Raw genomic sequence first — 26,600 nt, forward strand, 5'->3', positions numbered from 1 at the left:
GCTTCCAACCGGTCATCTATCAGAAAAAACGGTAATTTCAAGATCTAAATCCCTTGAGGACATCGGCTTTCTCAGCCCTCCGCCGCCTCATTTCAGTGCTACTAAGTTTCGTCGCCACGGTTCCATCCCCGCCAACCAATCCCACGGTAAACACTTCCAATTCACTCCACCCCAAATCCCGCCTCTTGTCATTTATCAGCTTCCCGCCCGCTCTGGTCTCCTCACTAACCACCAAACAACTGACCTCCTCCATAGTTATAGTCGGTCCGAATGCGTCTTGAATTTCATGCATCTCCACCGTAATCGGATCTTTCCCAACCGGAGACGAGAGTTCAAATCGTTTTATTCGTGATGAAGTCGGTAAATCACTTTCCAATTCCATCTCTGCATCTTCCTTTGAATGGAAAGCGACAGGACGAGTGTCGCCAACGACGCCCCGTAAGAAGGATACCGTAGCTTCGCATCTGGTTTCCCATGATGTGACGTATTCCTTATGTTTCTTATTTTTGAGAAGTTCGGCACCGGTAAGGCCGACTATTATTTTTGGCGAGGGTGCGTCGGAGGGGATCATGTATGCTGTCATTGTAAGGAGTAGTTTATGTCCTGCGTGGAGGTAGTCGAATGTTCCTCCGACTGGAATTCTAATGGTCAGCAATCAAGCTGCCAACTTGAAGATATACCAAAAGCTTACCACAAGATACTTTATGTTCCTCTCTTTCGGCCAATGTCTCCATCTCATCGGAATGATTCTCCCACCACCTCTCATTAACACTTTCATGCTCAATTTGTAACGGCACAACATTCTTGCAATTTGGTCCAAAAAGATCATCTGCGTCTTCAACCCATAGAATATTTGACCACCGTCCAACTTCATTCAACCTTCTGAGATCACTCCAGTGTCTTATAACCCCACCGCAAACATCGTAGTCTTCGCGAAGAAGAATGACGTTAACGTCTATAGCATCGTTGATACCTTCTGTGAAAGTGTAGACTCTGTTGACGATATTCGATACTTGGTAGAATGTACGGCGTCTGGAAATTGTGGTGCCGAAAGATGTAGGAAGGGTTATAGCAATATCAAGATGTTCGATCGATGTGATAGAAGATGAGGAAAAGAGCATTCCTTGGGTGATTGCGGCTTGGAGTTCACCGAGAGATGTCGGGATGGTCCGTAAAAATAACAGGTTTCGGGTCGCCATGTTTAATCCGTCCGAGGTCGGTATTCAATATGCTGATATCGACAAACACAGCTGGAAAATTGGCCGATCGAAGAAAATGTGCTTGGAATATCAATTCCTGCTATAATTTAATATTTAGATTTAACGCGACGACTTTATTCGGTTTTATGATACCCCGCATGCCACCGCCATGAATGAAACAAACGGCGGGCAGGATTCTCCAGTCAAAGAATCCGGGGGGAGATGGACAGGGCCTTATATCCTTCCAGTTAGAACCACCCTGAACCAGCTAAGGTCGGTTGATTCAACGGCGTAGAAAAAGTGTGGAGCCAGTGTGTGCGCATGGACGTCATGAACCCGAACGATTTGCAATTTATCCACCGGCCGTCCTTGATTGGTCCGTGTTTCTTTCATTCTTCTACCGCTTCCACCCACACGCTACCATGGTGTGTGTGTACACCCCGGTCTTTGTATCTGGTTCGAAAGGTTCGGACTGCGCTGTGAGGACATTTGTTCGGATTGTGTTCGACGGGACTGTTCAAGTATCGGAAGAATCTTGACCGATTGGACGGAGAAGTATTAAAGATTCGAACAGCCTGCAGGAAATTAATTATCGAGCTGCATAGACGAACATGCCACCGAAGAAGAGACTTCTTCCAAAGTACCTGACACCCGCGTTATAATATAAATCCCTTCACCTCGGGTCGAATACAAGCTCGCGACGAGGAGGGGTGTTTGTGTTGGAACGGACGTCTCGGCTCGATGTCCGAAAAGGGCGCCTCCATTCAGTCGTACATACACCACAACCAAGTACGATTAATGGAGGACGACGCGGACTCTCGACGCAGAAGATACCGGGAACTTCTGCAAAACATCACCATGGACAAGGACGGGTCCCAGCCGAAGAAGCTTCCTCAAGATGACGATTCCATCCTGCCGGCAGGGTTTGTGGACAGGGGCGCCGACGATTCGACGGGAGACTTAGCAGCCACGTTTAAACAACCGCCTCCTGAGCGGCCGGAAACAATACGGACACGGTTATGGGTGCTGATATCGGTTTGGATGATTGCTATATTCCTGGGGCTGCCGCTATGGCATGCGACGACGACGATATACCGTGCACCATTGCCGATGCAGGAGATGCAGAATTGGTCTGAAGGAAAGGTACGGCTACCATCGCCATGGTCTACGATCTATTGTGTACAACGAATAGTATAGGTGTGGCAGGGGGTGATATAGAACAACAGGACGCTGATATCTGAGGAAACAGTTGTGCAAGACCGAATTCCCTCTGCTCGTGGAGGTTGAAGCTCCGTCTTTACCAGACGCCGAAAACCTATTGAAGACCGTTCAGCATGCCTTAGACGACGCGAACGACTTCGCCGCGCACAAGCCCCACCATTTACGATTAAGACTAGCCGCGAAGAAGGCGGAATCGGAGGATGATTCCAAGTCTGACAGGGACGGGAATGTAGCTTGTTTGCTACGTCTGATACCTGATAGCCAGAACGGCTATAACCATATCGTTCAAAGTTCGTCAAGAATCGTCGATATCCACTATCCGCCTCCCTCGTCATCTTCTCAATCTAGTGTCTCTGCTGGACTCTCCAAATTCGTCGCCGAAACTCTCGAAGTTCTTTTCAGGCAGGAACAAGAATTGATCGAATATCTCTTACTACCACAGACCAGCAATCCCGGATCCCTCAATGCCCTTTCTTCACAAAGCGCTGACGAAGGCCGCGACAAGAAGACACCCCCAAAACCCCGTGCCGCAACCGCAGACATAAACCGTCGCATGTCAAGGGTCGTAAAATACTCCTCAAGTTACCACATAACCTTCTCCCTATTCACCGCCACATCTCTCCCCGCCTCCTGGGACATCGAATCCGCCATCTCCCAATACCTAACCCCCCTCCTATCAGCCCTCTCCCCGATCTCAAACTTCACAATCTCCACCCAAGTCCAATACTACGCCTCCATCTCCTCCAGCGTAACCCCAACCTACGACGGCGAATCCCAATCCTGGACTCTAAAAAAAGAAGACCTCTCCAGCTTCATCAACTCCGCCGAATGGCCACTCGCCTCCATCTCCAACGATCCAAACCTCAATTTCATCCTTTACATCCCCCACCCTTCAGTCTCACCACTAACAATCCCCTCGGCGTCTCATTCAAACTCCTTCCTCCTTCCGCAATGGGGCGGTGTTACAATTCTAAACCTCGACCACTCGGCATCTCATCTCGAACATCTCTCCAACCCAACTTTAAAACCCGTTCTTGAAACTTTTGCAACCCATCTTCTCGCTTTACTGGGTGCTCCACCGCACCCTGCATCCCTACCCATAAGGCTGGATTCCTTAACCCGCCAACGTTCAGCGGAAGTTCTAGTCTCGGCTTCATCCACCCTGGGCTCCTTACAACGCCTCGTCAACGCCCTCCCTTCAATCTCAATTCCCACAACAGTAAGCGACAGCGTTCAAGATAGCATCCGCCACCTCTCTCTCGCATGCGAAGAACTCCGAAAAGGCAGTTTCGTAAAAGCATTAGAAATGGGAAGAATAGCACAGGAAGAAGCCGAAAAGGCTTTCTTTGAAAGAACCATGGTGGCGCAGGTATACTTCCCCGATGAACATAAACTAGCGGTATATTTACCACTTTTGGGACCGGTAAGCGTACCGTTGGTGTTAGGGGTGTTTAGAGAGGTGAAGAGGATTATTGCGGAGAGGAAGAAGGCGAGGGGTGGTGCGTAGGGTACGTATGGAGTTGGCTTCATTGGGAGTTCGTTTTTATTATTTTTTTTTTTTCAATGTAGTTATATAGTAGATTCTGTAGTTCTTTTGGTTCGGTCGTTTTAGGATGAGATCGTACAACGTATAGCGTTAGTTAAATGGGTACTAAATGTTTACCGCAGGGCGTAGGCGACGAGTGCTAGGCTAGACGGTACGGTATGTATCATCAAGACGAGGAAAGCCCCAACGTGCCTTTGACATCTGAGTATCTACAATTAATCTTCTCGACATTAATACACCGGATCAATCCAAGCAGATATCTAAATACTGAAGAGCCATGTATCCAAGTAATACCAACATAATGTATATGTGTACAATTTGAAGCGAATGTTGAAAGAGACCACAACTGAGTACTTACCTGGGTACTTAGCTATAGCTGTGTCTGGTCAGAGCGCTATCGAAGCTCGGAAACAAAAACAAATCTGCAGGCGTATACAAATTTAAAATCACACTCTTAGCTAGTAGTGCCTATACCAGAGCTTATCCTGCAAAGAAATTAGAGTATAAGATTTAAAGGAGGAAAAGATAGATGAAACATGTATAACGAAAGAACGGTATCAGACACCGGTTATTGAAATAATGCGAACCGTGTGAAGAAATTTCAAAGAATAGGGGGGGGGGGGGAAATGAAGGAAGCATCAAGCAACCTATATGATTTGATCGTGGCATGCATAAAAGAAAGAGAAAAAAAATACTTGTAAATTCAACATTACTTGTACCGCGGTAACGACAGGATGCTAGGTATCGTGAAATGGAGTATAGTAAGGGTATAGTAGGTCATCGAGGGAGGGGGAATGTGACTTGCATAACTCGTAGAACCGATGCCGGCCAGGCTAGGAAATCGCGTCGCAGTATAGCAATATGAGAAAGAGCAAAAAAAAAACCATCCGAACAGAGAGAACAATAGAATGCGAAAAAGCAAGAATGATCAAAAAACCACCATTATAAGATTTTTTATTGTTGATAATACTATTATCCGAAGGTAAAAAAATGGTTTGCCGTTGTCGTTTTTTGTTGTACCTGTCGTTATTTCTTGTCACAGATCCCGGAAATACTTCTTCCCAGTATACACATCTCTTCCAACAACCCACCTCTCCCAATGAACCATCTGCAGCTCTCTGACATTAACCCCGTTATCCTCTAAATCAATATTTAGATTCCATTCAAGGTCTTCAAACGGATCCTTAGGAATCTTAACCCCCATGCCGTTCAATCCGGGTCGTTCCACCACCCCAACAGGTATTAAATGCACATCCCCATTCTGGCTACTTGATCCGTTTGCACTGGAGGGACCTGCCATATCCATGCTGTTCAGCGAGTGACTTGTGGTAGGACTGTTAGTTTCATGACCCCTGCCACCCCTACTAGTCGAAGAACGAGAATGCGTGCTCCGGGAATGTGCCGAACTGTCTCCAGCCGAACTATGGTGATCACTCATTCTGCTGCCGGCGTTGCTTTGGCCGTCTAATGAAATATTAAAACCTAAGTCGAAGCTGCTAGATGCCCCCGATCTGCCCGTCATTCCGGTCATATGACTCTCCTCGTCATCCGCATCGTCGTGCCCGTCCGGGAAATTAAACTGCTGTATCGATGGCGTCCGCGAGTCGAATTCCTTTTCGTAGCCGACGTTATCGAGAGACAGCCATTCCAGATCAAGAGCTTTCAACGCAATGACTATATCCTTCCAGTATGAGTCTTCCTTGAGATATATGCTGGCCAATCGGATTCCGCGGAGTGTGTGCGCATGTGCGTTGACTTTGTTGATGATTTCTTCAGACGTCAACCTCCAGCTTTCAATTCCGAATATTCGTAGTTTTGGCCAGATAGCACCGTGGAAGACCTCCTCCAGTTGTAACCGTAGCGGAGAGGCTGGGAAGAACCCGATATGCAGCTCTGTTAGATTCTGCGCAGCGTGGAAAAGGTTTTTAAAGAATTGGGAGAGCATATGGATCTTGTTTTCCAATTGTGTATGGTACCAGTCTCTATCGGACATGTGGTTAAAGTTGAGTTTGAGATAAGTAAGCTGGCTCCAGGTTGACAGGCCGAGTTCTTGAACTTCGGGGCTCAAAGATAGCAGGCTCTGAGGATTCATCCTGGGCGATACAAAGGAATACACCGGCGGTCGACCGTAGTCCAAAGCCTGTAACATCGTGTCAACAGCATGCTGGCAAGCAGGTATCCATTTGCAATCAACGTAATCCCATTCATCGTAATTTTCCGCTAAATCCAGAAGCTTGCTGTCCTTCTCCCCAAGCACAGATAAGATTTGAACTTGCTGCAAAGATCGGAACGATTTCATAGCCTTCTTTAAAACTCTAAGGTCGTCTCCAGAGTTCATCAGATGTCGCTGCTCTTCGAAAACCTCAAGGCAGTGTAGTGGTTCCTGGAATATAGCCGAATATGATCCAACTTGCATATCGAAGTCGTCAAAGTCACGTTTGAACTCCGTGAAATCCTTTGCACCTACAACACATTCTTAGCGGCTGACCAAAAGTGCACGGCGATAGCACATGAACGAAGTGGAATACTAGGGCCTACCTTGGACGTAGAAGTATGGCATGAGGTATATGAATTTCTTAACATGGGTCGCAAAAACCGGATGGTCTGCGAGATCGCTCAGTCGTTTGAAGCTCTTGCTGTTATATCGATGCGCTATCGTGCGGAATAGATACTGTGCCCCAAGGTCTGCGAAGCGTTTACAAACCAGCCGAAACTGCCGAAGGTCCGCTATAACGGTTTGGCTTCCGATATCATTCTTCCGGGGTGTCCAGAATTTCATCCGGGAGGTGACGTCGGTATACTCGGGGTCAAGTTGGTCTAAGACCTCCCGCAAAACATCTGTGGGTAGCCTATTCATTGTCGGAGGGACGTATTGGTCGGGCAAGATGTCGACGTACGGTGAGCGGCCCCGGAATAGGATGTAAGGTGGGATGTCGTCGGATTAGAGTAGATCTGGGGAAGGATATTCCGGACGATGGTATAAATGCGAAAGGAGCACCCAGTCGGGCACGGAGAAACGATGTTACCTGTCGAATCTAAGGCAAATCTGAAGCAGCAGACTGGCTTCAATTCAAGGACAGAAGCCAAGATCTTTCAGCCTAGCAAGCGATGGAGGGTCTGTGCGGAGCGGAGTGATAGGCGAGCAAGCTCGAACAGAACCAAAGAACGGCCAATGAAAGGGTCTGTGGTCGGCTTAGCGAGAGACAGGTTGATGAATCTCGAGCTGAAAGGTCTGTGGCGAAGAAGCTAAAGGGTCTTTGAACAGGCGTCTGAAGGAGAGACTTGAAGAGTAAATTTGGTATCGACTGCGCTCGGGGGGCGAACAGTAGTCACGGCTACAGCTAGTGCTGAAAAAAAAGGGTTCGGAATGACCGACTGCTGAAGAACCCGAGGTGCGAGAAGAATATATATGTGCACGAGGCCACCCTTTCCCGCATTTAAGTATGTGGTTCTCTACTTATTGCGTGCGCATAACGAAATTTACCGCTCATTGAGCCAGGCAAGGTACTTTGGGTTAAGTAAAGAAGATTAAGAGAAAACACGCGGGGCCGGAGGCTAAAAGGGTACGCAGTAAGCATTCCGAAGTTTCAAGTGCTACGGACGGTTTGAGGACCAAAAACTCACCTCCGAAATCGTATCATCAAGCTGCATCTGGCTAGAAACTTCAAGTGCCATGCGAGTAGTTCATCATGCTGTTGTGGAACGTTTTGGTCAAAAAGATGGTTGGGACTCCGCAGACGTTTGCTTCGGTAATATGCCTATGCTCCTTCCCTCCTGCGTCGCCACATAGGCAAGCTCAGAGGCAGTCGCTGTGAGATCCCTGGCTGTGCAGAACGGCCACCGTAATCTCACGCCAGGCCGAGTGGTAAGTTTAGGTAGCTGGAATCTCGAATTGTATCTGAGATCAGCCCGCCCCAGAATAAACCAGAAGGGGAGTAAGATGTTGTGGAGGAGTCCAAGTTTTATCCTGGCCAAAATGCATGTCGGATGCATCAGAATTGATGCAAAGTAGGCCGCCAACTCAGAGGACCAAACCGACCAAAATGACGAGAAGGTTCGAACTGGTCGAAGGGAGGAAGGATATGCAGGATATACGAGGGCGTGGAAGATAAAGTTGGTTCATCGGTAATTTTCAAAACCAGTGCTCGCGCCGCTTAATCAAATGGTTTCGCAAACCGAAACTTCAGCCTAGCCAAAGAAGGGGTATTCCATTGTTCTTTCAATGGGGATCCAGGGCTCAACCACCCCTGCCCCGTGTCTCCGATTCAGTAAATTCGTAGGGCAAAGGATCTGGCTCGACCCTGTCTGAATTGCACTTCGGTGGACCGGGACGGGTACGGCAAGGAAAGTGCAGATGCCATGTGTCGCTGCAGGAATCATGCATTGAGGTATCGTGCTGTTTCTAATTTCACGCCTTACTCGCAGCACCCTCGGCACGGCAAAAGGAGCATTATAATTCAGATTATTACGAAGCTCATATCCGGGAATTTGCTCATTCCAGACCCCCAAACTTCGATGCATGAGGCGGAAATAAATTTGGAGTCTGGCATGGCGCCTTCGCTGCTGCAGGCAAGAAAGTGACCGATGTGGGGAGGCATCTATAGCTACCCCACGCAGATATAGATTATGTGCAGCTAGAGCTCAAATCGATGCCGCCACGAAGATCAGGCAGCATGAGCCTCTAGCTCCTGCTCCAGATCCTGGAGGTGCTTTTCTTTGCGCATTCGTCGACGTTTCTCCTTGGTCCTCCCCTGTCCTGGTATTTCTTCCAGAAACCTATCACGACTAAAACAACCTTCCTCGGCGACCTGAGTTCTACGTTCATCCCAGGTCTCCCACATTTCTCGAGTAATATATTTGCCCCCCATGTGTACACGCTCGGTATCGGCTCCGAGGAACATAGGGGTTAAAGACCCCATCCCGTCAACGTCAACGGTGGATACATCGTTCAAAGACCCAGGCCGGGGTGACTGTTGTTTCGCCTCAGCGAGCGTGATATAGCTGGCGTGATCCGCATTTCGAGGCAGCCGCAGTAAACGTCCCAACCTTTCGCTGGCCCTCTGGAGTACCCCACGTGGGAAAGATTGAATCAGAGCATGTTGGAACACATCTGTTGCAGACAATAATCGTTGAGATCCCTGTCGGTAAACTTGGGATGTCGTTCGTCCCGAAGAGTCCGTTTTCTGCTTCTTGATGACCATGTCATCTGCACGCAGGGGCTCGCGAGATGTGCGATGTCTTTTCTTCCTCTTACGTAGCAATGCATGTAAATTTTGGATCGTTTGATCGGCGGCATAACCTTCTCGACTCCGATATATGCTAGCGAGCATTTGATCAAACGACGCCACGATACGTTCAATTGCTGGACTGCAGAGAGTTTCAGAGATTGTATCATCAGCTGAAAATTCGGCTAGACTATCTCTCATTCTCATTTGCGTTGACGCGTGACGTAACATGGTCGCAAGTAAAGAGTCCTGAAGGGAGCCAGAGGATACATATCCTGGCTCTGGTCGTGGAGTCAATTCGAGAGGCAGCGGCCAAGCTCGCCACCGTCGCAGAAGAGCTGTCGGTTTAACTACCCTGCCACCGTCCCCATTTGAATCAGGAGCGGCATCTTCAATATCGCTATCCGCTTGTATACTTGTAATATCTGGACCAGCTGAAGTAATCCTTGGATGTTGTTGGTAGTGTTTATTGGTATGGAAGGTCATGAGCAGATGGTAGGCCAGATCCTCTCTCAATTTTTCATCCAAGGATTGGAGAAGCTGGACATGTTCTTCTACCTGCAGCCTATCCAGTCTCCGAGGTTCTTCTTCTCCATCGAAGCCTTTTGATTGTCTTGCAGTAGCTAATCCTCTCCGAGAGCTGGGCGCCACGGATCCACGCTTTTGAGATGAGGACGCCATGGCTGCAATGCAACGGATATCTCTAAATGCAAGCAATGAATGTAGTTTCAAGCTCGTTTCAAGCTCGAATTAAATGCAATACACACTATCAAAGTCATAAGTTAGCTCGAGCCGAAATTTTTATCATTGAACCAGCAAATACCGCTTAAATTTCTCATCAACATTAACATCACCCAAAACCCCGTTTTGACCTCACGCCGTTGCCTCTGAGCTAGCGTTTGCTTAATCGAAGCAAGTCAAGATCCGATCTACTTGCTGGTGGATTGATTTTAGTAACTGTGAGAACTGCTTTCTGGTAGCTGGCTTATGAGGCACCAACCTGCTGATAGTTGAATATGACGAAACGGCCTCTTCCAGCAGAACCGACTTGTAATGTCGATGCGAGAACAAGTTAGCCTTTGGGCATTCAGGATGGAGAGTTTGCATTGACATGCATTGCTGGTGGCCAAGCTTGGCGGCGTTGGGCAGTCTGGGTTGTGATCATCGCTTCGCTGCAACACCAGCTGGCCTTCTTCCCGACAACCTCTCGCTTTCTCTCCTTCCGACCTCTTCAGCAGTATCAGATCCATCCATCGCATCGCGACAAACACCATCACCCTCCTGCTGCCCCTCCCGTGAAGCCATTGGGTGCTTTAATTACTCATCAATTGGATCCTTCCGGTGTTCTAGGACCGTATATCTACTCGGACTCGCGGTTCTAGCTCTTCCCCTTCCCTCCTTCCTTCCTATATACACGACTGGGTCGCTACCGTCAACCCCAACCCAACCTCCTCTTTGACACGACTATCTGACAGTACTCCTACATCTTGGACCAAACACAGCAATGTCAAACATACGAGATGCAAATCTTCACTCGGACGAAGAAGATGACGATGATTTCGGCGAAGAAGAGGAGGATCCACGTCCCGAGAAGCGACAGAAGCGAGCGCCAAGTGATGATGAAGACGATGAAGAAGACGACGAAGAAGACGCGCCGAAGTCTTCAGGACGGGGCAAATCGCGAAATAAAAGCAATGGCGCGAACGAAGATGACGAGATTGAGGATCTAGAAGACGAAGACGACGATGAGGATGAAGACGATGACGACGATGACGACGATGAAGGACCAGTATGCTGATCCTGCTTCTTCGTCACTTTTTATTGTATGCTAACGCAATACCTCACGATAGCGCCGACGGAGAGGCCAAAGACGAGCACACAATCCTTTCCTTGATACTATGGCCGAGGTCGACGAAGACGACGAGGTCGACGATGAAGACGATGAAGAGATGGAGGCAGATTTCATTGCTCCGGGTGACGACGACGATGCTCTGCGTCACAGGGCAGGAGATGATCGACTCCATCGCCAACTTGATCGTCAGAATCAAGCCGATTTCGCCGAAGATCTTGAGAAGGTCGCTGCCGAAATGCGTGATCGTCACGGAGGACGACGAGGACACCGCCTTGGAGATGCCTCTACAGTAACACCCAAACGGCTGCTACTACCATCGGTTAATGACCCGTCGATCTGGGGTGTGAAGTGTAAACCTGGCAAGGAAAAGGAGGCCGTCTTTACTATTATGAAGAAGGTCCAGGATATGAAAGGCACCAGGAACGCTCTGAACATCATCTCCGTTCTCGAGAGAGGGCAGTCTATGCAGGGATTTATCTATGTTGAAGCTCGCCGACAGGCCGACGTGTTGAACGCACTCACCAACATCCCAAATGTCTACGCCCGATCCGGAATGATCCTGGTTCCTGTCGACGAAATGCCGGATCTCTTGCGCGTACAGAAGAAGGCTGAGATCATGCCCGGAACATTCGTTCGATTCAAGCGTGGCAAATATCAGGGAGATTTGGCACAGGTTGTGGATGTCGAACAAAGCGGGCAGATCCTCAATATCCGTGCTGTTCCTCGTATCGACTACGGTGCCAGGGATGACGGTACTGATCCGACTGGGAAGAGAAAGCGAGCTGTGGGTGCGGTTAGACCGCCACAGAGATTGTTCTCCGAAGCAGAAGCCAGAAAGTATCACGAAAGGGACCTAACGTCGACTAGACGTGGTATTTTTACCTTCCAGGGCGAGACGTACGAGGGTGGATACTTGGTCAAAGATGTTCGTGTCACGGCGTTGCAATTGGAGAACGTCAATCCAAAACTGGAGGAGGTGACTAAATTCGCAAGTACTGGGGATGGAAATGAAAGCCTTGATCTGCAAGCCCTGTCGCAATCGCTGAAGGCTTCTACAGACAAGTATGCTCCCTACCAACCTGGTGATATGGTCGAAGTGTATTCTGGTGAGCAGGCTGGAATGGTCGGAAAAGTTACTCGGGTCAGGGCGGATATCGTCTCGATGAATGTTCAAGAAGGACCTCTCAAAGGAAAGGATATCGATGTTCCCTTCAAGGGCCTTCGCAAGAGGTTCAAGGAAGGTGACCACGTGAAGGTTATGGGAGGCAGCAGGTACCGTGACGAAGTTGGTATGGTTGTCAAGATTGTTGATGACCGGGTTACATTTTTGAGTGATCTTTCCATGGGCGAGATTACGGTCTTCTCAAGGGATTTAAGAGAGGCATCCGACAGCGGCGGTATGGGAACTGCGGCAGGAAAATACGATCTGTGGGACCTCATTCAGCTTAAGTATGATATCCAAAACTGCGCCATTGTGAGGGGCTTGGCTAATTATCTTGCAGCGCCACAACCGTCGCATGTATTATCAAGATCGATCGAGAATCTCTCAAGGTTTTGGATCAAGAGGGCGCGACTCGAACCATTCTTCCATCGCAGGTCGCTGCCAAGATCCCTCCACGACGTAAAGATGCTGTCGCTACCGATAGAAACGGTTCCGACATTCGCGTTGAAGATACCGTGAAGGAGATCGCGGGTGGAGAGAACCGCTCCGGTGTTATTCACCATCTGTACAGAGGATTCGCTTTTATTCACAGCAAGGAGTTGCAAGGCGAGACGGGCGGTATCTTCGTCGCTAGAACAAACAATCTCGCCACAATGATTGCCAAGGGAGGTCGAGTCGCTAGTTCCGGCCCAGATCTTTCTAAGATGCCAGAAATGTCGAAGAAACCTGGCGGAAATATGGCTCCACCCATCATTCCGCGTCAGGGTGGGCGTGATAGAATTATCGGACAGACGGTTCACGTCAGGCAAGGTCCATACAAAGGTTTGTTAGGTATAGTAAAGGATGCGACCGACACGACCGCCCGTATTGAACTCCATTCCAAGAATAAGACTATCACCATTGAGAAGATGAAGCTTGGTTTCAAAGAGTACGTTCTCTCCATGATACCTTTGACTTTCATATTTACTAACCATTGCCTTTTCCAGGGGTGCTACGGGTAGAATCCTTAGCTATGCAGAATTTGTACAACCGAAGAAGGGCTTTGGTGATCGCAGTGGTAGCAGTACCTCCTACGGCTCAGGCAATAGTAGCGCCGGGGGTAGTAGTTGGTCTGGGGGCAGAACACCTGCCGGTTCAAGCGCCTGGGCCGGCTCGAGAACACCAGCGGGCGCCCATGGAGGAGGTGGCGGTGGCGCACGAACACCCGCTTGGGCCGGCGGGGCTGGGGATGGTGGCAGAACTCCGGCTTGGGCAAGCGGGTCGAAGACCCCTGCGTACGGTGCGAACGACGGAAGCCGCACTTCAGATCCTTACAGGGATGGAAGTCGCACTTCGAACCCGTACAGAGATGGAAGTCGAACCTCAGACCCATACAGAGGCGATAACGACGGATCACGTACATCGTACGGCCAACCTGTTGGGGCGTCTGGTGGCCGCACACCAGCTTGGAATCCAGGTAATAGAACTCCGCACTACGGATCCGGAGAGCCAGGGCCAAGAGACAGCGGCACCGCTTGGGATAGTGGATCCAAGACGCCAGCTCGTTCTCTGTCAAGTGTCAATGACCAGTGGAACGACTCGTATGGAAATAATTCCTCCACCACCGCGAGAACTCCTGCTGGTTATAATGCTACCAGTCCTGAGTTTTCCGGTGGCTACACGGCAGCCACTCCTGGTGCTAGCGGCTTATCCGCTCCCACACCTGGTGGCCTCAGCGCCCCGACTCCTCCAGTCTCAGCTCCTACACCGCGTGCAAATGCTTGGGATGCTCCTACACCCGGCGGTCCGACCACTGCTGCTACTCCAGGTGCCTCTGGTGGTGATAATAGACGTTACTATGACGCACCGACTCCTCAGGCCGGTGGGTATAGCAGTGCGAAGACTCCTGGCGCTTGGGGTAATGATGACGAGGATGACGCTCCGGGGTATAACTAAGCAGGGAATCTCATTTGCATATTTGACAAAATTTGGAAAAAGTCTTCACCATTGTGTGCGACTTGTAATTATAGGATGAAATTCCATTTCAATGTGCTTCTTTGTTTCTTTTTCATAACTGTCTTATGCGTATTATATGCATATGTATCTACCTACTAGAGAATGGGAAAGAGCAGCCCGTGAACGGCATTGCTACTTCGCACAGGCTTTATGAGCATTCTAAGCAGAATTTTGGAGAATGTTCCGGAGCAGAGAGGATTGTTCACATATGTAAGTACCTTCCTTCATTTTAGGACTCCTGAACATCCAAACTGAGATGCACTCGTACGCTTGAAAACTACAACCTATCGATATTGAACCCCAAGGCCTAGCCCAAGACTATACCGTAACGGGATTTCCAACTACCCACAACAACAACTGCCTTCCTAGGTACCCACCAGTCTCGTAACCAGTATTTAAGAGGTAGCTACCTTGTAATATCACACAAAGTACCTCCACCTCGTACCGTCAACTATCTCACCGATCGCCTCGCCACAATCACGCCGAGCCAACAAGGTACAAAAATGCACACAGCTTATCAAACCTCAATAATATCCAAGCAAGAATCCGATAGGGTGGATTATGTAAAAATACAACAGTGTTCGGGGAACTCAAACTTCACACACCAGCAAATGCATGCGGAATCCTTTGACGGAATTCCTTGATTAGTTTTGTTCTTGTGTTAGCTTGGTAAGAGATAAAATTTTAAACTCGATCGATGATAACTACATGTGGATATGTTACCTGGGCTTCAAGTATAGTACTGGTCGTACGCTCCGGCTACTTCTCGCCAATCTCGCCTAGCGTACCATGAAAGATGTAAAATGCGATGGCGAATCTAGTTTGTATTGCCTAGCCGGGGATGGAGGGGTCCGTCGACTTGAATTGATTCCTTCTAGATGAATATCGAATTCAGACGCTATATCTACCGTGGAGGCAAGGCTAGCAAATCGGCAGCTTGGATGCGCATGCTGCGTATGAATAGCACCGGCTTGTATTCGAGGTTGGTCGGATCTATGGGTTTCGTGAATACTTGCTTCGTCGTACGTACAAAGTTCCCCCTTTGTGACGTCTGGGTACGAAACCAATCAGATTTCGAGGGGCCCGGGGCTAACTAGTGCAGTAGAAATTCGGTTTATGAGATAAGACCGGTGCAGAATGCTGGCTTCTACGAATAGTAGCTTAAATTGTGATTCGCGGTATAAGACCGAATTGCAATGGTTTCAAAAAGCATTCAACGGGAACCGAATTCAAAGGCCGAAAGTACGAACGAAAAGATACAAGTCCCAATCTATAGACCAACGCCAGCCGCATCCCCCATAAGCTATTACGATCCAGGCCCATAAACTACTCCGATTTAGCCATTACCCCCCCTCCCACCCACACCGCGGCCTCCTTCCTCGCATCGTAATTATTAACAGCCCTCCTCGTCCTACCCAGCACTCCCAAGAAACCGAGCAGCCAGATAGTCCACACTTTAACCGTAAACATGAACCCAGAAGTACTCCCGCTGCCTCCCTTCCTCATATCCGACATTCTTTCTTTCATTTCGTGGATCGTCTTCATCCTCTCGATTCTATGATCGCTCCACTTCGATAGAATCTCTCGACCGTGGGGCGTATTGATATCGGATCCACTTTCTGCGGTAAAAGCAGCGGCAAGAGAATAAGCCAACGTCTCCGCATCTTCAAACGCCATAGCAGCACCCTGTCCCCCGCTCGGCGGCATAGCATGCGCGGCATCACCGATCAATATAACCCTCGCTTTCTCCGAGTAAAACTTCTCGGGTATGGAATGTAAATAATACGGCCAGAACGCATACCCTTCTGCATCCGACAATTCTATAGTTTTCTTAACCATTTCATTCCATGGTGACCCATCGGACGAAAAAGTTTCTTGCATGATTGATTTCAAGAGCTCTTTACCGTCTGCGTATGATTTCCAGCCATCGTTGTCCTCATCGGGTTTTGAAAGTGTGGTGAAGAATGTGAATTTATCACCGGAGCGGTCGTACGGCCAGACCACGAAGTTTGCGCCGGTGCTCGATTCGGGGCCGAACATCATCAGAGGGTAAGGGTTGTTGTTTATGTTGAACTCTTGGATTTGAGATTTCGTGATGGTCCCGCCGATGGAGATTTGGCCGGTATATTTTGGGTTGAAGTTTTTGGGATCTTTGACGAAGGATTTTCGAACGGTGGAGTGGATGCCGTCGCAGGCGATTACAACGTCTCCGGTGGTGGATGTGCCGTCTGTGAAATTTACGGTGACATCCGCGTCGGATTCCTCGACACTCTCGCATTTGGAATCGTATATTATCTCTATTTGGGACGAACGTTCTGCGACTTTCCGTAGTAATGCAGAATGCACAATCCGTCGTTCGATCCTAAGACTTTGATATCCGAATTCGGAAATTCCAGCGATGGGGATCGATGCCAAGAAATCGAATTGGTGGTTTAACAACGTGAGGTTGTCGAAGTTGAAACCCTGGGGTATCAGGGATTCGTAGATTCCTAGGTGGTCCAGGACCCGTAGGGCGTTTGGAGTGAGGTTTATGGTGCCTGAGGTTGAGGGGTGGGTTGAGGGGCGGACTTCGTAGATTTTGATGGAGGCGGTAGGGAGGAGACGGGTTAGGAAGAGGGAGAGGGAGAGGCCGGAGAGACCGGAGCCGATGATTATGATTTTGGGGAATGCCATCTTATATTATATATATTTTGAAGTATTTGCGACTGTATATAATATCTTGAAGTCTTGGCAGTTCGGATAGTAAAATTGGTCGCGCGCAAGATGTTAAGAGTCGAATTGGAAAAGAGATGCTTTCTTCTGGTGGTTTGATGTATAGTAGATCAAGCGGATGACAAAGGGCAGGCTTTGTCCCTTTATATATATCGTTACATTGCACTCGCTCACCCCGTAGTCAGTACTATGTTCTCTGCAACCGGCGCGATCCTAAGCTAAGCTCGTGCGTAACCGTTAACTGCGGCTCGAACATTAACAGCGACTCCCCTGCCCGGAGCCGACTGCTATAACCGACTGAAACAGTAACGACCGAATCGTCGGTAGGGTTGCCGGTTAACCCTGCGCCGTTCTGACTCGATAGCTTACGAATCCCGACTTGAAAACGAGCGCAAACGGCAAAAAAGACCCTAGACCCAAGTTTGGGCTCGAAAATTGTCCGGTGCTTCGATTTTTGGGGCTGACAGGGGTGCGACCCACTCGTTTAGGGCTCGGCAAGAGCTTGTTTCTGCACGAAAGGCTTGTAGATGATATCATAACCATGCAGACATTTAGACATCCGGGACCGTCCAACATGATTAACTGGAACCGATGGAACCTTGGATAATAATAGCGGTCGCTTAAAATTTTTTATCAGGTACTCTGCCGTGGACATCTTGCTACGCCTCTTTAGATCCCAAACCCAATCGTTGCACACTCTCGGGCCCTAACAAAATCCCAGGCGACGCCTCAACTTCTTCCGTCGGGATTAGCCCGTTCGTCGGGCCGTAATTTGAACAGAATCGAGGATTTTCAAGAGGACGAATTGATATCACTTCGTCACCCCCTACCACCGTTTCTGTCACAATACCTTCTTGTTTTTCTTTTCCTTGTGATTCAACGCCCGCCTAGCTACCGTTTGCACGGCACAATCCTTCGGATTCGAACCCCAAGGTCCGTAACAATACTCAACCTCGCCTCCACCCTCGACCCACACTGCACCACGACCATCGGAATACCTCATTTCGAAGTCGTATTCAAACAGCGTATTCGTGGTCGTATAATTTTTTTTCCGTAGTGGGTCGAATCCATGTATGGACTTTTGAGCGTAATTCTAAAAATCGTATTATGATTCGATAATTCACCGTATAAGAAACGGTTGAAGAAACTTACCCTCAACCCAGCGATAGCAGACCCCTGCCAATTCTGTTCCGTCGCGAAGCCATCCGGCTGTCTAATCGGTACACCTGTAATGAACTTCCAAATCAGCCATCTCGAAAAAACCATAATTAACAATCAAGGTGTAGTCCTAAAAGCGGAATAAAAACATACAATAAATCTCAGCCCCCAACCCCCCCTGCACACTCGTCGCCGGCGGAAACTCCTCGCAACTGAACGTATAGGAAATCCTTTCCCTCATCCATACCCCACCAACCTCCGTTTCGATCGCTAGTTGATTCCCCACCGTCTTAGTAACAGCATCTCCATCTCCATCCGGGTTGACCGTATTCGTCATGAGGATATCTCCCGGAAACACAGCCGGTGCATATGTCGTCAATGTAACCGTCTCCCCCCCAATCTCGGTGGTAATAAGAACCTTAGACTGCACTGTAAACACCCCCGGCTGAGCCCTCTGCGTCTTCCCCCCGAACACGACATCCACAGCAGGACACCTCAAACCAGCCCTGTGTTCTTCAGGCGATAACAACCTCCTCCCATTCCCACATGCACGCCTCCTCCTTTCATCAGCTCTCGTACGACCACCTACTTTCGCGCCACCGACACGCTCCGGTTTCCACCGGTCGTAGATGAGCGTAGTTGTAGTCACCCCGACGCCCAAATGTTTTCGGGCGGCGTTGCATAGAGCGGGTATTATATTACAGTTATAAACCAACATGGGTTTCGGAGAAGGGGTGGAGACGGTGTATGTTGTTAGAATGCCGGAGGGCTCCGTGGCAGCTATCCAGGTGTGGATGTGGGTGGGAGTGTTGGAGAGTACGATGGGGACGAGGGTGGCTTTCGTGGGGCCGGGGAAGGTGAGGGGGTTCGGTGGTGGCTTCGGGGTGGGTTTTGTAGGAACTTTGGATACGGATCTGGGGTTAGATCTTTCGAGGGCTGTGTTTTTTGTATTATTTGATAGCTTTGGGCTCGATTGATTTTTTTGGTGCTGGGGGAATCGTAATATCTCGACATCCGTTGGCTCGTTGTCTTTGATATCGACCTTTTCGAGCTTTCGTCCTTGCCGTTTATGAGGCTTCGTAGCAAAGACAAGGAACGAAGATATGATAAAGAAGAGATATATAAGACCGAATAGTAGCTTTGTAGTCGACATCCGCCTCGAGATATATGCTTCGGAGCGCATGGGGAATGTCTACTCTAATTGTAAATATCAAAACCCCTCCCTTTACAACCAAGGTATATAAAATTCCACTTACAAGAACCGTACACCTTCAAATGTTTCTCTCTCTGGCCGGTTCCTTGCTGTTTGATTTGCTGGAAATGACTACCTCCTCGAAGCCGCTTCACAAACTACCCCTGTTGCATTTTACCCCGATCCTGTGTTGCACCCATGGCACCTCGAAAAGCCTATCAAAAACCCTCCACCAAGGGCTTCGCCACTCAGCTCCCACCTTCACCACCCCACAACCACCCAAAATGTCCGACCCAACCCCCGACACCGAAGACGTCCCTCAAAAGCCCACCAACGCCGAAGACGCCAAAACCCTCAAAGCCCTTTCAAACCTCGACACCCACAGCTCCCTCGATGACTCTTCAACCCCCACCACCTCAGCGAATGCGGAAGCCTTAGCAGCAGGATTATCAAGTCTTTCGGTTGGTACCGGGAAGACTGCTGATGCTGGGGTTAAGAAAGTGATTGTGAAGGTTGCGACGGAGGATGTGGCTGTTATCGTATGCTTCCATTTCTCTGTGGGGTGATGGATTGTGGGTGAGCGGTGGCTGATGATGGATATAGGTCGAAGAAATGGAAGTTTCGAAGGCGAAGGCGACGGAGTTACTGAGAACGCATGGTGCCGATCTGAAGGAGACGCTGAGAGCGATGATTTCTCCGTCTGCATGATTTCGATACTAAAACATATGGGCGCCGAGAATACGCGTGCATACATTATACATGGTCACCTGTCGACGTCCGGCGCTGGGGTTTACGAGTGTCCGAAGACTCGACTTTGACAACCATGGTATTTGGAGGACGTCGGAGCATATTTGCCTTCGTGTGAATGATAGTTTGCATTGGGTCTACCAATATTAGGTCTGGTCTGGTCTATGCTCTGATAAAGCTGTATAAAGCCCCGCTGTGCGTAGATCAAAAAAAAGGATAATATTCCAAAAGCGAAAACGCAAAAGTAATGAAAGGAGCCACCGCTCCATGAATCGCAAAAGAAATTAGGCCTCTGAAATGGCCAGCGTATCCTCCCAAATCTTACCCTTTAAAGGGCCTCAATCGCCTTCAGCATAGTCTCCATAATCATACCCCCCGTCTCCCCACCTTCGACCTCTCCCCTGATCAAATAGGCCAAATCACTCTGTAACCCAAGTGGTACATAACACCCCTCCCTCGCCTTCTCCAACCCTTCTCTCAACCGACTGGTATGTTCGAACATAGCTGCCGCTTCCTCCGCCTTATCGATAATGCTTTTATCAATCCCACACATAGCCGCGCAGTACATTCCAAAACTCTTCTCAGCGACGCCTTCCTCCAGTTTGTAGAGGAAAGTGATGTTGCGCTGGTCGTCGTCGACGAGGATTTTCATGCGACGTGGTTGGATTTCCGGATGGTCCTGGAACTCGGTGGCCAGCGAGCCGTAGTGGGTTGCGAAGTAGCCGATCGCACCGATGTGGGTTGCGACGTGGTGGAGGACCGCTTGGGCGATCGCGACGCTGAGAGATCGGTTAGTATTGTCTATGGCTATAATGGTGGGAGGACCTAAAGCTTACCCATCATAGGATGAAGTACCACGTCCCAATTCGTCAAGAATGACGAGTGACCTGGGCGTCGCCTCGCTCAGAATCTTCTTCGTCTCGGACAGCTCAACGAAGAAGGTCGATTGTGCAGCGAATATGTTGTCGTTCGCACCAAGTCGCGACATGATGCGGTCCACGACTGTCATCCTGCAACTGACAGCTGGAACGTAACATCCGATCTGTGCCATGATGACACCAATGCAGGTCTATACACCGTATTAGCCTGTGCTCAAAGAAGTAGGATGCGGTAATGCTTACCATCCTCAGAACCGTCGATTTACCAGCAGCGTTCGCTCCCGTTAAGAGCGTAAGCTTCGCATTCTTTCCTCCCAGCCGAATATCGTTTGGAATAAAGTCTCCCGTCGTGTTCATCATACAAGGATGCCTTAATTCTTCAAACTCCAATACACTCCTCTCGGACTCCACAAACTGAGGTCTGCAACTCGGCTCGCCTAGGCCCTGCGACGCCTTTGTCAAGCTAATCAAGCAATCGAGCTGCGAAATAACCTTCACAGCCTTAAACCAGTCCGTATACTGGTCATCGAACCTCGTACAGAACCTTCCCAACAGCTCCTTTTCGATCTGCGCATGTCTTTCACGAGCCTCCTGCAGCTCGCGAACTTTGGCTTTGCCTTCGGGACTGTAGTACCTCTTCACCTGCTTCGTAGCGCTCATTTGCATCCAGTTATCGGGCACCTTGACCTTAACGGGGACCTCCACCAAATATATCTCCTTACCGCTGTCGCAAAACCTCAACGATGAGGACTTGAGCTTGCTTTTGTAGCTCGCCAATAATTCTTGCAGGTCCTTCTCGATTTGGTCGATGTTATCTTGCGAATCGTCAAAATCTTGTTCAACCCCGTGTTCAGGGATCAGCTTCCCGTCCTTAGCCTCTTTACGATTGAAAGCTGTATTCCAAGGTTCGAGGAGTCCGTCAAGATCTGGCATGCTTTCAATAAGCTCCCCGATAACGCCATCACCTCCGCCTCCGTAGGCTTTGATTTCGGACATGGTGACGTTGATTTGTTCGAAGCCTTCGATGACACGAAGGAAGTCGGCGGGCTTGCAGCTTCCGGCGTGGATACGTGAGATCATGCGTTCGAGATCGGGAAGTCTATTCAGCTGTGTGGTAAAGGTGTCCAACAGCGCAGAGTCGGCCATGATGGCTTCCACCGCATCCAATCTAGCATTGATCTTTCGCGCATCCGAAAGAGGATGGCAGAGCCATTGTCTGAAGGTTCGTTTTCCAAACGGGGTGATGCATTGGTTGAGAAGATTGAACAACGTGCCCGCGGCACCTCCGTCAAACGAGTTGGAGAAGATCTCGAGGTTTTGCAAAGTCTGTCCATCCATGACTAGAGATGTCGATTTGCGGATTGGATCATACCATTGGAAGTTGGCGAGACTGACGAGATCGGCATCGATCTTGAGCTGTCGTAGATACCATAGCAGGCCTCCAAAAGCTGACATGACGAGTGGCTTGTCCCGTGATTTCTCCAGAGCCTCCGGCCATGAAACAGCACCGTCCTTTTCGAAATAAGAGCTCGCATCGAGCTCTCGTATCGTGTGCTCGTCATCCCAAAATTCCCTCTCGGATTTGAGGTTCGTCCAGATGGTCTTTGGACCCGTGTTTGTCTTGAGGATACGCAGAGCTTTCGTAGAAAGGCAGCCCTTTTCAAGAACCAGCTCCTTGGGGCGAATCTGCGCCACAAGAGTCTCGAACTTGGTAGCATCGACATCATCTTGAAACCCCGCCAATGAGAAGCACCCGGTGGCAGTATCCACGAAGCAGATACCGTAAGATGGGGTCCCATCCTCAACGCTCTCCTTGATTGCCACGCAATACGTTGCCATCTCGTTCTGCAACATGGTCTCATCTACCAACGTCCCACCTGTCAACACGCACTCCAGCTCTCTTCTAATAATCTTATCCGCATCCTTTTTCTTCGAATCGTTCTCTCTCATCTCTTTCCCGAGCGCTGTCTCCTTCTGATCCACCCTCGCGATCTTATACCCCTTCGCGATGAACTGCGAAGCCCACATATCCAGCGACGACTCCGGAACACCCACCATACGCATGTTCACCCTGTCCGTCAGCTTCAAATCAAACTCCTGATGCCCGATGGTGGCATCATTCTCGTACAACTCGTAAAACTTGCCCTTCTTGAAAAACACAACCGTGTCAAAGAGATCTTGTTTGATCTCCCAGTATTGTTTCTCGAAAGGTGAAAACTTATTCCATGCGTATTTGGGAATGAAAAGGGTACGTGGATCGTATTCTTCATCGCCCGGGCGATTCCCATCCTTGTCCTGGATATCAACGAGCCACGGGTACCGAATTTCTTCTTCTTTGCTCTTCAGCTTGGGCTTTTCGGCTGGTTTTTTGTTCAAGGAAGCTGCTCTGGAGACATGGCTGCTTGGTGCTGTAGAGGCAAGAGCAGATGATGCGTTCGGATCGTACTTGAATCTCGAAGCACTTCCAGAACCTCCACCGCTGCTACTGGATGCCATGGGCGGAGGCGACGACCTAGGTGGAGGAGAGGAGGCAAGAGCTGCCTTTTTGGTAGGCTTCTTCTCGGTCCTCTTCCTCTTCTTTGATTTCTGGGTGTCACTCTCCTCATCCTCAAGGTCATCTACTATGAAGTCATCGAGGTCGTCATCTAATACGAGTCAGTGTATCTTCTACAGTGGCAACGGTATAAAAACAGTCTTACCGGACATCCCATAATCATCTTCTCCCGCATCATCGGCTTCTGGCGACTCAGCTGCGACCACAAACTCGTCCTCGTCATCGCTAATCACGAGCTTTTGTCGCTTAGAGCCTCTCCTGTTGTTCCTCCTATTCCCAGCGCTGACCATGTCTTCGTCTTCATCCGAGTCCGGTTCTGCGTAGTTAACTTTCTTCCTTCCCTGTTGTTTCGATATTTTGTGGTTAGAATTAGATATCGAAATCGTTGCTGAAGAACATTCTAGTAGATATGTTATGAGAACGTACGGTCCTGGCCAGAGGGCTGGAGGCCTCGGCAATTTTTATATCGGCCTTCGAAGTTCGTACTATCGAAGAGTTGAGCTTTAAGCCTAGACCAACATCAACCGTAAGCTATAAAATACCATTGACCCCTCAAAGCAAGTTCACCGTACCATTCATCTCCCCAACAACCTCACTCTCCATACCCTCAACAGGACTCGACGCTCTCGCAGGATCACTACTAGGAACCGGTGTCGTAAAAGCCCCCTTCCCCTTCTTCGAAACAGCAGGCTTCACTTTAAGCGAAGATTTAGAAGCAGAAGGCTTTAACGGCGGCGGGAGCATGCTTTCTTGTTCCTGTACAGCAGGGGCTTCATCCATCTTCTCATCATCCTCCTTCGCTGCAGCAGTTGACGATTGAGCTTGTCCCTGCTGCTGCTGTTGGTCTTCTCTGGAGACCTTTTGAAAGAATGTGAATAGGGAACGTTGCTTGGGACCTGATGCCGAGGAAGGGGTGCCGCTCGGCCCCGAGTTTGAGGGTTTCCGGATGGAAGAGGATGGAGTTGATGCATTGTTGGTGTTCGCTGACTTTTTGGCGGTACTCGGTGCCATCTTGGGAATGTTTTATGGCGTGTACGCCTGTGAATATGCACCCAGGTAGCAGGTAAATAAGTTGATCGGGAAGTTTCGTTATTGATATCTACATCAACCTAATCGGTTTAGGATTCTTGAAGCTAGCTGTTGATGAGGTAAGGAAAGCTTGTATCATCTACAATCGCGGACTGTCGAATAGAAGATGAACAATGATATCGAAGGTAAGGAGGGAGGAAGAAGGAGGGAAGGAAGTAAAAGAAAACCGGAGTCAGTGAAAAGGAGGGTGTCGAGAAACACGCGACGTCGAAGGTCCACAGTGCTCAGCTCTGGCCAGTCAATTGGGACGCGTTGAGTGGATCCAATCTAATCGAAAACCTCAACCGGGGATTCGGGAATCTTGCAGGGAACCGAGCCGCCCGGTGTATGCCAAGGCCCGTGGAAGGTCGGGCCAGGGGGCTTGCAACATACCATAAGACGAAACCGATTGGGTTGGCTGATGCGATATGACATTCGATGGTAAGTACATCCCCAAGTAGTCCCCGCGTAAGCCTGGAATTGTATATAATCCGTTCCCTTTTCACCATTTCAAAACTTCAGTTTCGATTACACTGGTATCGGGTGGTGAAGTCATGTCGTCTAGCTATAGCTACTTCCTGGCTTGCCCGCCAGAAATCCACCTCGAGATCCTCGATCGTCTAAAGGGAGATTGGAATCAAAATGCTCTAAAGAAGTTCTCCAAAGTATCGAAACTTTGTCGAGATCGCGCTCTTCCGTTCCTGTTTGTTGGTTTATGGCTTAATCGAGAGTCCCTGGCCGCCTTTTCAGATGGCGGAGCATTATCCTCGATTAGATCGTCCGTTCGGTAAGTACGTGATCACTTAGATATATAAAACCTTACCGACTCCTCCCTCGCCTTACAAAGTCTGAATATATAATTGAGTGGATAACTTTCCCAGTACGTTATACATCTCGAACCGACGGGTCCGCCGCGGAAAAGTATACGACTCCTCAAACCTCGTCGAATTTCTCACCCTCCACGCCAAATCACTACATCTCTTCCCCTCTGCCACAAACATATCCATCTTTTCCGAATTCGCCGTCCCAAGTTACATACAAAATAATCTCTACATCGCACTTTGGCGAGCAATCTCATCTTTTCCAAATTTCAAAAATATAACCCTCACCCATGATTCATATAGATTCAGGGCACGCCAGTTTCGAGATCCTCCGAGGGATCTGTACAAAATATTTATGTTAAAGCTTACTCCTGAAGCCAGAGAATTCCTTGGGCCCGTGGAGATCTCGGATGAAGATCTTCAAAATGGGATCGCTTTCCCTCAACAAGCTTTCGAAACACTCGATATAAACATATACGAATTGGAACTCCAACGTCAACCGGGGTTCTCTTCCAAAACCTTTTTCTTCGGGCATTGCAGCGAAACTCTAAAGTCTTTGAATCTCCGCGTAGATTCAACCCCCGCCGTTGCGGGCCAAAACAGCACCCCCATAACAATAAGATTCCCGAACGTCACAAAAATCAAACTAAAAGGTAGATTTTGTGGAAGTTGCGCAAAAGGGTTAACATGGTTCGCTCAAACTTGTCCAAATGTGGAATCATTCAAGCTCCATCTATCCGATAAATACCGCAGCGGATTGTCACTCGCGGAATATGAAGAATTCACGCCGATGCATAAGCTGAAGTTCTTAGAGATACCATGGCCGAGGGGCGAGACGGAAAGGTATAAGAAACCGGAACTTAATAAATTCATTAGGGATTTAATGTACGCAGGGTTGGAAAACTTGGAAACCGTCTCATTTGCTAGACTACCTCTTTGGAATAAATATGCCAATGACTACATCTTCAGGGGGTGTAGGATTGAGAGAGGCTACGAAGACAAAGGGACAAAGATATGGTGGAAGAAGTCTTATCGTCATATTGAAGTAAATCTGAAGGGCTTGATTCCCGACCAGACGGAGTTTGAGGGAGGGGAGGATAGTGGAGACGATTGGGACGAAAATCCACCAGAGGGCGCTGAATTGAACGCAGAATGGCGGGTTGGGGGTAATTAATAATCATACGATGCGAGGATGGTAGTATGCATGCAGGCCAAAGCCACCATTCTAGCCTCGAGGCTACCGCTATCCTACAAATAAATCCGTCTCGCC

At 49.0% G+C, this 26,600-nt stretch overlaps 10 protein-coding genes across 10 annotated transcripts; 4 read left to right on the plus strand and 6 right to left on the minus strand.

Moving 5' to 3' along the window:
* Nucleotides 1-37: 37 nt before the first annotated feature.
* DFL_004485 (uncharacterized protein) lies at nucleotides 38-1,199 on the minus strand (the record flags this gene model as incomplete). The annotated part of the gene is made up of 2 exons (XM_067633586.1): nucleotides 38-633; nucleotides 692-1,199. The coding sequence occupies 2 exons, from the start codon at nucleotides 1,197-1,199 to the stop codon at nucleotides 38-40; spliced, it is 1,104 nt and encodes a 367-aa protein (XP_067491740.1).
* An 858-nt stretch (nucleotides 1,200-2,057) lies between these two features.
* Nucleotides 2,058-3,927, plus strand: DFL_004486 (uncharacterized protein; the record flags this gene model as incomplete). Its single annotated transcript, XM_067633587.1, has 2 exons — nucleotides 2,058-2,342; nucleotides 2,449-3,927. The coding sequence occupies 2 exons, from the start codon at nucleotides 2,058-2,060 to the stop codon at nucleotides 3,925-3,927; spliced, it is 1,764 nt and encodes a 587-aa protein (XP_067491741.1).
* A 1,075-nt stretch (nucleotides 3,928-5,002) lies between these two features.
* DFL_004487 (uncharacterized protein) lies at nucleotides 5,003-6,823 on the minus strand (the record flags this gene model as incomplete). Its single annotated transcript, XM_067633588.1, has 2 exons — nucleotides 5,003-6,429; nucleotides 6,505-6,823. The coding sequence occupies 2 exons, from the start codon at nucleotides 6,821-6,823 to the stop codon at nucleotides 5,003-5,005; spliced, it is 1,746 nt and encodes a 581-aa protein (XP_067491742.1).
* A 1,807-nt stretch (nucleotides 6,824-8,630) lies between these two features.
* Nucleotides 8,631-9,872, minus strand: DFL_004488 (uncharacterized protein; the record flags this gene model as incomplete). Its single annotated transcript, XM_067633589.1, has 1 exon — nucleotides 8,631-9,872. One exon carries the CDS (start codon nucleotides 9,870-9,872, stop codon nucleotides 8,631-8,633), a length of 1,242 nt encoding a protein of 413 aa, XP_067491743.1.
* Nucleotides 9,873-10,695: 823 nt separating this feature from the next.
* Nucleotides 10,696-14,140, plus strand: DFL_004489 (uncharacterized protein; the record flags this gene model as incomplete). Its single annotated transcript, XM_067633590.1, has 4 exons — nucleotides 10,696-10,980; nucleotides 11,042-12,492; nucleotides 12,546-13,133; nucleotides 13,192-14,140. The coding sequence occupies 4 exons, from the start codon at nucleotides 10,696-10,698 to the stop codon at nucleotides 14,138-14,140; spliced, it is 3,273 nt and encodes a 1,090-aa protein (XP_067491744.1).
* Nucleotides 14,141-15,526: 1,386 nt separating this feature from the next.
* DFL_004490 (uncharacterized protein) lies at nucleotides 15,527-16,873 on the minus strand (the record flags this gene model as incomplete). Its single annotated transcript, XM_067633592.1, has 1 exon — nucleotides 15,527-16,873. The coding sequence occupies one exon, from the start codon at nucleotides 16,871-16,873 to the stop codon at nucleotides 15,527-15,529; it is 1,347 nt and encodes a 448-aa protein (XP_067491745.1).
* An 880-nt stretch (nucleotides 16,874-17,753) lies between these two features.
* DFL_004491 (uncharacterized protein) lies at nucleotides 17,754-19,223 on the minus strand (the record flags this gene model as incomplete). Its single annotated transcript, XM_067633593.1, has 3 exons — nucleotides 17,754-18,005; nucleotides 18,065-18,138; nucleotides 18,224-19,223. The coding sequence occupies 3 exons, from the start codon at nucleotides 19,221-19,223 to the stop codon at nucleotides 17,754-17,756; spliced, it is 1,326 nt and encodes a 441-aa protein (XP_067491746.1).
* A 323-nt stretch (nucleotides 19,224-19,546) lies between these two features.
* On the plus strand, nucleotides 19,547-19,970 carry DFL_004492 (uncharacterized protein; the record flags this gene model as incomplete). Its single annotated transcript, XM_067633594.1, has 2 exons — nucleotides 19,547-19,801; nucleotides 19,866-19,970. 2 exons carry the CDS (start codon nucleotides 19,547-19,549, stop codon nucleotides 19,968-19,970), a joined length of 360 nt encoding a protein of 119 aa, XP_067491747.1.
* Nucleotides 19,971-20,337: 367 nt separating this feature from the next.
* Nucleotides 20,338-24,452, minus strand: DFL_004493 (uncharacterized protein; the record flags this gene model as incomplete). The annotated part of the gene is made up of 6 exons (XM_067633595.1): nucleotides 20,338-20,788; nucleotides 20,846-21,078; nucleotides 21,131-23,532; nucleotides 23,587-23,782; nucleotides 23,868-23,950; nucleotides 24,014-24,452. The coding sequence occupies 6 exons, from the start codon at nucleotides 24,450-24,452 to the stop codon at nucleotides 20,338-20,340; spliced, it is 3,804 nt and encodes a 1,267-aa protein (XP_067491748.1).
* A 611-nt stretch (nucleotides 24,453-25,063) lies between these two features.
* DFL_004494 (uncharacterized protein) lies at nucleotides 25,064-26,504 on the plus strand (the record flags this gene model as incomplete). The annotated part of the gene is made up of 2 exons (XM_067633596.1): nucleotides 25,064-25,296; nucleotides 25,391-26,504. 2 exons carry the CDS (start codon nucleotides 25,064-25,066, stop codon nucleotides 26,502-26,504), a joined length of 1,347 nt encoding a protein of 448 aa, XP_067491749.1.
* Nucleotides 26,505-26,600: the final 96 nt, after the last annotated feature.

This window comes from Arthrobotrys flagrans (genome assembly GCF_004000055.1).
Source record: "Arthrobotrys flagrans strain CBS H-5679 chromosome Unknown unitig_0, whole genome shotgun sequence".
Lineage (NCBI taxonomy): Eukaryota > Fungi > Ascomycota > Orbiliomycetes > Orbiliales > Orbiliaceae > Arthrobotrys > Arthrobotrys flagrans.